This window comes from Ictalurus punctatus, chromosome 20, assembly GCF_001660625.3.
Source record: "Ictalurus punctatus breed USDA103 chromosome 20, Coco_2.0, whole genome shotgun sequence".
NCBI lineage: Eukaryota > Metazoa > Chordata > Actinopteri > Siluriformes > Ictaluridae > Ictalurus > Ictalurus punctatus.
This window is the reverse complement of record NC_030435.2, coordinates 3299095-3312893: the sequence shown is the minus strand read 5'-3', so window position 1 is coordinate 3312893 and position 13799 is coordinate 3299095. Positions and strand designations below refer to the sequence as shown.

Genomic DNA, 13799 nt, shown 5'->3' with positions numbered 1-13799 from the left:
CTTTAAGCTAGTAGAACCTCAGATTCCGTTGTATACAAATATCTTTAATTCTTTATGTAATAGACAGATGCACATATTTAACTGTAAAGAACAAAAGCCCAGATGAGGCTCAATGTGAAAAGAGGACAAATAAAGAAATAATTCGTCCAATATTTAAAAACCTTTAGACCTCCAAAACCTTTAATAATAATAAAATTGACAGCAAGAAAAGCAACATGCAAATCAGCAGAACGTACACGCCGGGTCTCGAGAACTTAAAACGCGACTTTACCAACGAGAAGGTAGCGCATTTCAAACCGGATCCACCTCACGAGCGGTCGTATGAGGAAACGGTCCACCAAAAACGCAGATGCCGCTAATACTGTATGAAAGCTCAGGTTTCTGATGCGTCCATTCGCACATAGCCACGTTAATCGTTTTAGACGAACTGTCCTTAATAGAGGTAGTGAAAATCAGAACACCAAAAGCAGGCCCAAATTCCAAACCGCACTTGAAGCGTAACACGTTAAAGGTAATAAAGATACACAATACATTCATGTTATATTTGTTGATCTGTATATTGTATTGCTATGGGATGATGGGCATGGAATTAATATCCATGTATGTGGTAAATAATAAATTTATATATCTATATACACGTGGAAAAGAAAGCAGGCGGAAATGACAGTGTACTACAGTCGGTACATGGATACACGGCTATTATGTAAACGTCCTGTTATGATCTGTACTAGGGATGTAACCGTAATCAAAATGAACAGATAACGTGTTGTAAACTGATATAAATAGTTATGTACGCAGGACAAAAAGAAAGACCATGTTCATTAACATGCATTTACTGCATGAAAAAAAAACCCAACAATCTTTAGTTCAGACCAATTATGAACTGGAGCGATGTAGCTGAGGTTGAGGAACTGTCAATACTGGAATTCACACACCATGCTTCCTTCACCGGCACAAATATTTGGAGTACTTAAATATACAGATAATGTTTCAGCCCTAATCTGTTCAAATATTACTGTAGTACACTGCAGTTACTGCTTGTATAACTATAAAAATGCTAGCACTTCGTCTAATTAAAGATTGGTCTTTCTAGCTCCGTCCAATCTATTATTGCGCATGAAATCAAATGATACAATATCAAAAATAATACATTGACACATCTACTAATGTACACGTTAAACAAATTCGCTTAATATATATAGATTTTCTGCACAGTTGGTTTGGTTTTTCTTTACTAAAAAATAGAAATAACAGGATAAAACCCCAAAGAGACACACAAATGGGAGAGGACACTGTTTAGGATGGGAAGTGAGGTTAACAGATCGTGGTGAGGGGTTTGTATGGCTTGTGCGTGCAGGTGTTAGCCCAGTGACTGGTAATGCAATAATGAAGGCCTCTTTACAGTTATAAGATCCTCTGTAAAATGGAATTGGGCACTTCAAGGGTTTCATCCTTGACTAGAACAATATCATAAGAGTCCAAGTATTTCTCCAAGCGCTCCTCCACCTGAAAAATAAAAAGAACGTAAATGTTAGCACAGCACTAGAGAGACGAACTGCCGATTCCAAAATTCAACACTCTCGAGAGGGAGCAAACCTTATCGTTGAGGAAGCCGATCTTCAGGAGGTTCCCCACGTTGGGGACGCCGTCGGCCATGTTGAGGTCTCCGAGCGAGTCTCCCAGAAGGATGACGTTGCTGTTGTCCTTCAGCTGTTTGAAGTAGTCGGTGTTCCTCAGCGCTCCGTCATGCTTGTTGTACACATGAATCAGCTCGCCTTTGAAGCCTTTCAGGATGCCCTGCAGGATGAGAGCGGCCCCTCAAAGTCAGCTTTTAAAACTGCAGACTAACTGTGCGGTCTTTCTACATCACAATGTTACACAACAAAATTTTGCTCTGATTTGTCAAAATTGAAGAACGTGACACACTGCTTTAGTTGCTAAAATCCTTCCACTCTTCCCATATATATATATATATATATATATATATATATATATATATATATATATATATATATATATATATATATAAAACCATTTGGTTTTTATTCAAAATTGTTAGTAATAACTAGTTAATATCCTTTTATTTACCTAACTTTTTATTTGTTTACTAAATGGAGAGTTTATACTTCATACTTTATCATGTGAACATTTTTATGTGTATATATATATATACATAATATATAATTATATATATAATACATAATATATAATTCATACAGTATATGAATTTTCATAACATTTAGCGACTGAAAAGCAAGAACAAAAAAAAAAAAAAGAAATCTTTGAATGTTTTAGACACTTAACACAATACATTTTCCCTAAAACTTTCCACCAAATGTTGGTGCTTAACTTAAGAAAATGCAATAAATAGATGTCCTTTGTTTTCACTGATTTTAGAAGTGATTGTAGAACTATGTGTCTGATATAAAGTGATAGAACGTACGTAATTGGGCACATACAGTGAATAGGTAGCTAATGTTCACTGTGTAATTTAATGGTTCGGCCCTAAGCTTGGGGGTTTGTGGACCCTTCAGCAACGCTTAAACTGCGTCTCAGTACTCAGCTTAGATTCTCCAAGTCCAATATTCACATGGATAAAAGCATCTTATGAATGAATTATGAAAGTTTTCAGTCATGCAGGTTATGCTGAAGGTAGTAGTGATTGAAGTAAATAAGTAACGAATACCACGGACATGACTACTGTATAACTAGTTGATTATCGTCATTAAATACGAATACAAAAAAATCCTACATACAAAAATCAATACATGCCATGTTCATACTCACGTTCTCATCGAAGTCCATGAAGTTGGAGACAACTTTGACGTTGGGGTGATAAACTCCAGCCTGTCTGATGATCTCCTCCAGCACGTCTCCCAGCCCCGCTGAGAAGATGAACACAGGAACACTGTGCTGTTGTAGCCGGTCAAAGAAGTGCTCATAACCCTCCCTGTGACACACACACACACACACACACACACACACACACACACAGTGAACATCAGGTATTTAACACAAGACTGAACTAACATTTAAAGTTTAAACAGGTAACAAAATGTGTAAATCTGAGGAAGAACCCAGGAAGTAACTTCATTGTAAAGATAGTGGATGAAGTAATAATGAAGCAACAGCAGTTTCAGAGTTTTTGCTTCCGAGGCTGTGGGAACTGAAACTAATCTGGAATTTTAATACAATCACTAATAATATGTGAATGCGTACAACAAATGTGCACTATGTAAGATTCCCATGTAAGACATTTAATCTTATTTCATCGAAAAAAAATTGTTTTGGTTAATCGGGCTGCAATAACACAGTTATTAAGTTCCATGCAAAGCTTAGGGGGAAAAAATATGTAAAAATATTTGGATATTTAGAGCTTAATTCAAGATTTTAGAAGCAGTTTAATGATTATGATCGTACCGTAAACAGACGTCCGATTCTCTCACCACTTCGGGGAGTTTGTCCTTCTGTAACCGCTGCTCCACCAATAATGTGTGAGATTTAAAATACCTGAAGGAACAGAGGAAGGCAATTCAAGTATGCATTGATGTGTGTGTGTGTGTGTGTGTGTGTGAGAGAACTAGCATTAAAAAGAGTTCATGGATCACTCTCTGATGCAGGATTCAGTTTAATGCTATTTGTTTTTAATAAAACTTTTAATCATTTTTGTCACAAAGATTTGTAGATTTCGATCCCTAATGAACAAACCAGGAGTGACAGTAGCAAGAAACAACTCTGAAACAACACGAGGAAGAACTCAGACTCAGAAAGAAGTTGAGGTCAAAAGTTTGCATACGCCACAAGTTCAAGTACAGAGCCAAGGGGGTGTAAACTTTTGAACAGGACGATCGATGTAAATTATTATTTCGGCTTCTGGGAAACATGTAAATATCTTATGTAGTTTCTGAAGGGCGGTACTAAAAGAAAAGAAAAAAAGACCTTGAAACAAAATAACGATTTACACCGATCATCCTGCTAAAAAGTTTACACCCCCTTAGCACTTAATGTATCGTGTATGCTTATATAACTTGTGGCGTATGCAAACTTATGACCTCGACTTTAGATGTCGGAGAGTAAAGACATACGAAGGATGATTACATGATTACAGCAGCAGCTCGTAGAAAGTACAGATCCACACCTGACCCACACTGCTGCACAGTTTGAATGTGTAAATATAAACGTAAATGTAAAAAGGGAATACACGAGGTGAGGTTTAATGAGTGTGGTCCACTCACCACTCCACCATAAATGGGTATTTCTCCTCCATGGTCAGATGTGGGTCGATTTCAATAGGATAGTACGTATCCTTCAGTTTATACAGCTGGAGGAAAGAAAAAAAAAAAAAAAGGTTTCGGCATAAATACATCGCATACCTTTACAGCATTAGAAGAAGATACATGCGTTTCGACATGCTTTACTGCTCACCTTTTGCCTACATTCTTCTGTGACTAGCTTGCAGTTGTCAATTATATCTGTGGAAAATGAAAGAGGCTGATCAGCGCTTCAAAGCTTCGGCGTTATCCTGCGTTCAACGGCACTCGCTCATCGTTTACTGATTAAGATTAACGTCCCAGCGTGGCGGGGTTGACTTACTGTGGCAGGTCGGGCAGCGTTTTCCATTGATTGAAAATTTGCTTAACGTCATGTCAAAGTCTGTGATGATCTAGAAGAGAAAAAAGAAAAAAAGTAAAAAAAAAAAAAAAAAGGAAAAGTGACAAATTGAACTGAAGTTTTTGTTATAAACTATTTATAAGCATAGATTACTATTCATGAAAAGTTGATTGCAAATCAAATGATTAAAAACTAATATTTTAAATGAAGACTGGGGTTTTTCAGTTCCAGTCCTAGAGAGAAAACCTACGGCACAGAGAAACCTGATCGTTGCACCGCAGCGCTGCTGAATTCTTGATTGATATTGATTTTTTTTTTTTACGTTTATATCATATCTCAATTGAGGATTATATTAATGCGCTCATTAATTCGTCATCGTTTCTATAGTAACAACTTGCACTGGGACTCGTATTGTGGTTGCTCTACATACACCTATTAAAACAGGGTGTAATTTTTGATATAGTGAATTTTCGGTAACGAGATGTTTATTTATCGATGGAAGGAGTCTCCGATGTCAGCGCTTTTACCAGAGGCCAAAAAAGAAAGTGAATTTCCACCTGTTTTAGGGGTGCCCGTGTTCGGCATTGAATTTATTTGTGATGTCACACTCCACTGTCGGTTTCAGTACAATAGTTCATAAGAAAGTATACACTCTGGGATTTAAAGCTTTAAGTGTTTTACTGTCAAAAAAAGCTTTAGTTGTGCGGTCTGTTTCATCTCAGTATCAATGTTATTGTGGAGAGGTGTGAATAGCTTGACTCATGTGTCTGATATCTGTACCTGTAGTTTGGACGCGCCTCCTTTAATCAGACCGCAGATGATCTGCTCCACCCGCTCAGGGTCCTTGATGTGGACCGTGCTCTTCTCAAACTCTGGCATCTGCAGAGACACAGGTTAAACAGTCACGGTGTGATGCTGAACGAGTATAGTAAGGAAAGGTGAAATATTAAGCAGGTCTTAAACATGCTCTACGGTCGGTATTTCCATACGGTCGGTGCAGCGAATGTGTACTATGCTGACTATGTGTACTAAACTTTCCCCGTTTTATAGAAAGATAGTTGAATTATGAAATTGAAATACATTATTATTATTGAAATACAAATACAAAGAGGTTATTTCCCCCCCTCGCTGCAAAACCTTTCGCACAGCGTTTATGTGGTATTGATTTGTAAATAACAACATATATATATATATTAGATCACAAAAAAATGACAAAACAACCAGATAGTAAGTTAGTTAGATAAGGAAAATAAGATAATAAGGACTTTTCATCCTCTTATATAGACAATCCTATCTGTCAAAATGAAGAAAAAAAAAACCCAAAACAAAATAAAAGTATAACTGTATAAAAATAAATAACAAATGCATAAAATAAAAACGAATAATATAATAAAATAATAACGAATAATAATAAATAAATAAACATCGTCAAAACCACGTAACTGTGTATATATAATTTCTTGTCTGTTATTCATGCCTTTATTTATGAATGTTTATATATTCGTTGATACACATGGCTTAATAATAATTTTTTTAAAAAAATCATAAAGGAATAAAAGAAAAACAAACAAACAAACACATTTTAGGATTCCTTTATTTTGAAATGTCTTTATTAGACCATGTATATAAAAGAGATTTTGTAAAACGATGTTTATTTCGCACTTATTACATATACAGCGTCCCAGCTTGATCGATTTAATCAAGTTATTAATGCGTTCGTTCTCTACTTGGCCAATTTTTTAAAATTCTCAGGTAAGTCATCTATTTATTTATTTATTTATTTACTTGTCGTTCAGCTTTAACAGATCCTATCCTCCTATCCTACTCATTTCTCCTTTTCTCTAATGCTGCAGTAACGGCACTCTAAAACCGGTTTCAGACACGTGATGTCAAAGAAGGAGGGATTTAAAAAATAATCTCTCTCTCTCTCTCACACACACACACACACACAAACACACACAGTGTTTATTTGCATGAGTGAGACAGCCAGTACTGCTACAGACGAGCACCATGCTGAAGAGCTACAAAGTTCAGGATGACTGAAAAAGTAAGTTATCACAAATTATTTTGCATTCATGGTTATTTCCATTTCCCTCGATGTGTAATAAAATGTACGTTTTTTTTTTTTTTGCTGTCTACATATTAGAAATGATACAGAACAAATAGAAACACTATGGCTAAAGTTATCACAGAGAAACATCACTTCCTTCGTGTCATTTGTCATTTTTCCATAGCGGTTTTTAACTCCATCTTAAATCTGATCCTCGTTCCACATGCACACCTATTCTGGGAAGCGGTGAGAAAATAGCCACAAACATCCTCGGTAAGGAGAGAAGGTATATTTTTACGAGTGTTAATCGCAGGGTATGCCTGACCCCTGTGTGTGTGTGTGTGTGTGTGTGTTTGTGCATCTGTGTCAAAACAGTCAATACACTAAACAACAGTATGCAACTATTTATATCATTTATTCTATAAATAAGCATTCGATTATGACTTCAGAGCATTATTATTACTATTGCATGATTATTATTACTCATAAAAATCAGACACACATTAAACACCCTATTGCACTTCTGCAAAAAGTCCCCGAATCGCTTCTAGACTCTTCTTCTAACCTGAAATTTGCTTTGCAAAGAGACACACCGACTTAGTTAACATATATTGAACAGGATCGCACGCATTCGTTCTGCGGACATGAACTCACACGCAGTTCTCTGGTCATCTGTAGACAACATATGTGTACACACCTTTGACATTATACTATTAAGTTAAACACGTAGTCATGACTCAGGTACGATTGGGTACAAACGCATGACTCTATACACAAGTGTTGCTTGTTGAAAATTTATGCAAATAACAGCAACTTGTACTGTCTGTCTGTGTGCTTACCTCTGCTGTGTTGTTGCAGCGTCGTGAAAAACAAGGAAAGAAAATTCCCTCTGTCTGAGGACAGTTTATATAGCTCAGCCACACAGGGGGCGTGTCCCACTCACAGATTACAGATAAGCCCCACCCCCTATGAGAGGCCCCGCTCTCCCTCCACGCGCATGCACACACACACACACACAGAGCATATGGTGTAGATAAAAAGCCCAGTCACTGCTGGTTAATTAATATCTTTCACAAACATAATGTAATGTCACTGTTTGTGTTACACGACAACTGTTCCTTTCCGTATAAGGAGTGTAGAATCAAATAAAACGTCAAATTTAATGGAATAGAATCAAGGGCAAGAATCAAGTGCTCCCTGTATTGTGACCAGGTACCATTATTTTCCCAGAAGAGCAATGATGATCATTTTAATTTGATAAACTGAATATTGTGTTTGTGTAACTGGTGTCATTTATTATGTTAATGTCATCGTGCTGTTTAGCTTGCTATGTAATAAGCGTTCAAAGTGTACAACAATATATCGTGGAAACCTGAAACGTTAGCTATGTAAAGGGTACTGGAGTTTTCTTTTCTTAATTCTAAAGACAAAGTGCCATCATTAGTTCTGAATGGATGACTACGATATGGCCACAACGCAGACGTTAGTTCCGTATCTCTCGTTGCCAAGCTACCTCTCGTTACCTCAGCATTATGCTGAGCCTCATATTTGTAAAATCACTTAGTTGTCCTTAGCCCAAATGTTGTGTAAAGGAATGAAATTCTTTGCAACTTTCCTCACTTTCACTCGCATTTATAACGGCCTGGCACAACGTGAGGGTTCACAACGAACTCGGCGGGAGGATATGCACGTGAATGTAACGTTAATGGTCAAAAACTGGAACTGACGTTAGCCTAGCCTACTTCGTGGGTGTGCAAATGTCAAAAGTTAATTGACGTATTTAAGGACAAACCAACCCATGGTACGATGCCTTCTATACTATGCTAAGGTTACCTACTGTTTAAGTATCTAGTTACTTACTGTCTGAAAAAAAGCTCGTATGTTCTGCTGCACTTTTCTACGCTTGGCTGCTGTCTCCATTTCTTAGAGCCGGAGCGGCTAAAACATATCAACGAACTTGCGTTGAGTATGGGCGCAACCACGCGTACAATTGGAGGGATAGAATAGCATATAATAGCATAGAATATAACATAACACAGCAGTATAGAATGAAATAGAATAGAGTTGAACAGAAAAGATAACCAGCAGCTGGATTTTTTTTTTTTTTTTTTTTTTTTTAAAGAAATAAAGTGGCTAAAGGGATCTGAAAACATTCACCAAATGCAGCGAGAAAGTCGCTGTGGACCTGCAGAACATCAAGGCATCGTGTTTAAACTCGTGCATTTTACTCCCTGCGGTTTAACTTGGACTAAAGATGTAGAAAGTGGAATGTGGACTGGATTGGCTTTGAAAACTGACTGAAGCTGAAACACCAGCACCAGCATTACTCGGACCTACGAAGACCCACAGAGCAGTTCTTTTAACAGTTTAGAAACTAGCTAACCGGATCATTTGGTCTAGATGTTCTGGCACATTCGTAAATTTTCATGCGTTAAGATTATTAACTATAACGAAGGAAATACTAAAGGGGATGCGCATTAGAGAGGCTGCGTTAGTGCAGGAAATTAGGCAACAGCTGCGTGTAACGGATCGAGAACCTTAGAGCTGTAATTTTACAGGTCTCAATATGAGTAGCTTTAAAATTCCAGAGATGCACGTGAACTCTGTGCTATTTGGGTCATCCTCAATTTAGGGAAAAAGTTCTACTAAAGCAGAGCTTTTTAAAAAAAAAATTGTTTTTTTTTTTTTTTTTTTTTTTTAAACGCACATAATCGCTGGTTCTGCGAAAACCAGCTCTGGTGGAGTTCTTACAGAAATCAGTTCCGGTCTCAGTCTCTCAGTGCTCCTGATAATCAGTCTACATGATTAGGAAATGTAGTCCGTGACCTACATTCTTTCGTGATTAGGTTTGCTATCAGGTCAGAAATGCTCCCTGTGTGTTGTGTTGTAGATCCACTTTAGGTCCAAAGTCATCAACTTTTGGACATTTTTGTGTGTGTGTCACGTGTCAACATCTCTATTGTTAAACTCCACCGGAGACACCCAAGTGCTGTATTATATATTGCATTTGGCTGACCATCCAGAATTCTGAGCTTCGACTGTTAACCCGTGGTGTGTGTGTGTGTAGCAAGCTTACAAAACCACGCAACACGTCACATAACCAGCACGCTGGACGTGGCTAAAACATCCGCTTTCTAACATGACTTGAGGCCATTATTGTGCGATGATGACCAACACCACACACACTTCATGCTCATAACCAGGGTCCAAACTGTCTTAAAGCATGCCAGCGTGATGTTATGCCTGTGATGTCTGGCTTGGTTACCGGCCTATTCCGACCTCTGGTATCAGCTTTGTGTCAAAAATTGAAATCAATAAATTTTGTACTTTGTACATTCCATGCTTTTATTATTCATATTATATATATATATATTATTTGCTTTTTATTCCACAGTGCTGTTCCATGCTGTTGATATTCATAAATTAACAATACAATCATCAATAAATTGTCAAAACTTTTATTACAAAGGCTTCTTATTGATTATATTTAACTTCATTATTAAGTTTCGAACATGAACACATTCAATTTAAATGTATAAATTCATCCCTAATGAGCGAGCCAGAGACAAGGAAAAGGTGCCAAGGAAAAACTCCCTGAGAAGACATGAGGAAGAAACGTTGAGACGAACCGGACTCAAAAGGGAACCCATCCTCATCTGGGAGATGCCGGATGCTGCCTTTAGGAAAATAATGAACGTCGGAGTGGAGTAGCGTCTAGCTGCGTGATACCACCCTGTTGTTGATTATTTTCCGATAACATCATGCCCCGTCTTGCTTAATCCCTTACTTACTTAATATTTTGGAATGGTCCCCAAAACAGTCCACATTTCTGCTCCTTCCCAACACACTTGAACCAGTAATTCAGCGTTCCTGATGCTTGTGGAGGCTTGTGGAGGTTTAGAGGTAAATTGCTACAACATGGAGCAGATGTGTTGTGTGCTAAGGGGCTAGAAAAACGCTGAACTAAGCTAAAACACCAGAACATAAAGAAATGCACAGAGTCATGAAAAAGCTGTAAAACTCTCGTATCAGGTCTGGAAGTATTTATCAATGTCATTATCCAGTCTTAATCAGCAGCGTGGCTTTCACAGAGCAGATCATCGGCTGCGTCTCTCACTCGTTCTCCCATAACTAATGTGTGTGCTGGAAAGCCAGACGTCAAAAGGTCAGAGTTCAACGTCTTTAATTGTATATTTAACCTGTCAGTTGATCCTTGTGAGCGTTACACATGTACTGGACATGAACACACTGTGCGATTCTCTTACGATTCATCGTAAACTGGTGAACGCACACAGAATTCAGACAAACCTCTTCACGAGTGAGCAAACAGCCTCTAGCTGGCAATCCTGTTCCAACACCGCCTGCACTCACTGACCTCGTTTTCAGAGAGAATTCCACAGCGCTGATGCTGAGACATGCCGTTCATTATCAGGCTGATTTTTAACCCCTGAACCCCATTACCACCCCACACCACAATGTCCCCTCTCAAGGCCATCAAATGGATTGATCCAGGAAATCTGACGGTGATAGTGAGGCACATGATAAAGCAGGGAATGCTGAAAAAGCCTGTTCGGAAAATGCAACCAGGACAACGGCCAGAGAAAGACACTTTTTATTTGAGCTTCTAAAAACTTTGAAATTTTCCTTATCTGCGGTGCTTGGAATAAAGGGTGACCTCCTGTGCCACCATTTGCTCCTTTCTGCAGTGAACTGTTTGGGGAAAAGCTAGAAACAGGGAAATTCACTTATATAGGCTGTTTGTATGCAAAGAAAATCACGATGATGATAAAAAGGTTTGATGTAAAATTCAAACTAACACATGTCTGGGTGCACAAAATTAAAATAAAGTAACTTTAAAAAATTTTTTTTTTATAAATGTCTGCAACTTTACCCACAAAGCTTAAAAATTTAAAGAGATCAAAGGGAAAAGTTATCCCATACTAAGATACCTAATCTGTTTGTTCAATTCTTCCTAATTTCCTAACCAATGATTTGATGCTAAGAGCAATAAAAGCTTAATATTTTACCATTTTGGGCTTGGCTCATCTTTTTTTTTTTTTTTTTTTAAAGCCAAGGTGTGTACAGATTTTCTGATTGCGAGCAGTTTTACAGCTCTGACCATTCTTTAAGATCAATAACCAGATGTACTAAACTGTTTGTACCTCGCCTCAGACGCATTCAGGTTGCATCGTGTGTGGAAAAACTGCATGTTTTACACAAAAGCGGTATATGGAAAATAGAAAACCGCTTTTGATGACTCAAAATCTAAAATGTTACACTTTGCAATTCCTCTTACGAGTTCAATCAGTAAGTATAATATAAATTGGACTCTGGACTCACAATTACAAAAGACTTGGATTTATTATCACTGATTTATCTATGTCGCAATTTTATAGAGAATGCTTTCCAGGCAACAAATCGGAGGTAAACATTGAGAATGTCCTCAGGATTCCCTGGAACAGATTAAGCCCAGCACAAACCCTGGCACTGATTGCCTGTATTCTTAACAGAGATATTGGCACATGAGTAAATGAGTTATGTACCGTGAGGTCAAACCACGTGACTTTTGACCTGAGCGTAAATCTTCACCACGTGGCCAGATGACGCTTAATTGGCGTTTGTAACCTGCGAGCGCTGACGTCATTACGTCGCGACGTAAATTGACGCCTGGATGATGCGGTGAAGTGAGAAAATTGTCGGACGTTTTCACATTATTCAAACAGATAAAATAATAATTGGTTCAGTGCTTATGTACTGAGAATTGTTTAGAAATGCAAAGCTCAAGAAAAAACCAAACAAAAACATTATATATACACACATATAATGTTACCCTATGACCAACCAAATTGATAAAAGAAAACGTTATTTTTTAATATTATGGTTATATCACAGTAGTTACACATGTTCTGAATAAATATTAATTACAATATATAGTTAAAATGTATTTCTAAATCTAAAGTCAAATATTTAAACGGCTAAGCTAACACAGCACCGGCTGCTACACTCGTACCTATGACCTCTAAAGCAGTTCTGTGACTGAACACCAAATCAATTCCTGCGGTAAATAAAGTGCACTACAAATGGTGTATACGCTATTCATTTCTACCCTATATAGGGCACTTATGTAGTGCTTAAGGAGGCGTTTGTGGTTCAACGGACTCGGTGAGTTTTCACCGAGTCCATCCGCGCATGCGCGTTACACCGGGGCAGAAGCTCACCATTTCGATGATCTTCGTTTTCTTGCCAGCTCTTTTCTTCTTGGCCACAATATACTGAGCGAGAACGACTCCTCCAAAAAGGGCACAAACACTCGCACTAGCCACCGCCCCGACTTTAACCACGGCGGTTTTATCCATTTACCCAACGTCGACGTTACTACAGAGAAGTCATATACGCTGCTCCTTTTCCGTCCTGCGTTCACATGGCCACGCCCACCGCGTCCTGTCAAGCTGCGCTTGGTCGAACACTGGCTTTTCACTATAAATACTGATAAAGTGCTGTTATTTGCACGCGTGTAGAAATAATTGTCACAATATTTGTGTGTAATATGTGTTTTTATCTTAGTATGTGCTTTAGCTTAATCCTGTAACTTTTGTGTTTTTTTTGATAACCCCCTACATTGTGAAAATGGTATGGACCGTTTGCATGCCGCCAAGGAAACGCGGAACGATACACAAGAAACAGGAGGGGGGAAAACACAACAAAAACAGTACATTTAAACGTGGTACATTATAATAATTATCCATCCATCTTCTATACCGCTTATCCTTCTTCAGGGTCACAGGGAAACCTGGAGTCTATCCCAGGGAGCATCGGGTATAAGGAGGGGTACACCCTGGACAGGGTGCCAACCCATCAGGGCACAATCACATACACACTCACACACTACGGACACTTTGGACACGTCAATCAGCCTACCATGCATGTCTTTGGACTGGGGGAGGAAACCGGAGTACCCGGAGGAAACCCCCGCAGCACGGGGAGAACACGCAAACTCCGCACACACAGGGCCACGGTGGGAATCGAACCCCCGACCCTGGAGGCGTGAGGCAAACATGCTAACTACTAAGCCACCGTGCACCCTATTATAATGATTATTTATAATATAAATATTTATAATAATTATAATAATTATAAT

General features: G+C 38.3%; 1 protein-coding gene and 1 long non-coding RNA gene across 3 annotated transcripts; one reads left to right on the top strand and one right to left on the bottom strand.

Moving 5' to 3' along the window:
- Positions 1–23: 23 nt before the first annotated feature.
- nt5c3a (5'-nucleotidase, cytosolic IIIA) lies at positions 24–13017 on the bottom strand. Of its 2 annotated transcripts, none has more exons than XM_017494960.3 (9): positions 7501–7537; positions 5392–5490; positions 4594–4663; positions 4426–4472; positions 4236–4321; positions 3421–3510; positions 2788–2950; positions 1597–1797; positions 24–1506 (listed from the first exon to the last, which is right to left on the bottom strand). In XM_017494960.3, exons 2-9 carry the CDS (start codon positions 5488–5490, stop codon positions 1405–1407), a joined length of 858 nt encoding a protein of 285 aa, XP_017350449.1. In that variant the 5' UTR covers positions 7501–7537; the 3' UTR covers positions 24–1404.
- Positions 6543–8774, top strand: LOC108280386 (uncharacterized). The gene is made up of 2 exons (XR_001815754.2): positions 6543–6658; positions 6846–8774. It is a non-coding gene; the product is annotated as an uncharacterized LOC108280386 (long non-coding RNA).
- Positions 13018–13799: the final 782 nt, after the last annotated feature.

Coding starts and splice junctions, on each gene's coding strand:
- nt5c3a (XM_017494960.3), bottom strand. CDS start 5,490: ATGCCAGAGTTTGAGAAGAGCACGGTCCACATCAAGGACCCTGAGCGG. Junction 4,322..4,425: donor CAGAAGAATGTAGGCAAAAG/GTGAGCAGTAAA, acceptor TCTTTCCTCCAG/CTGTATAAACTGAAGGATAC. Junction 2,951..3,420: donor GAATCGGACGTCTGTTTACG/GTACGATCATAA, acceptor TGTGTGTCACAG/GGAGGGTTATGAGCACTTCT.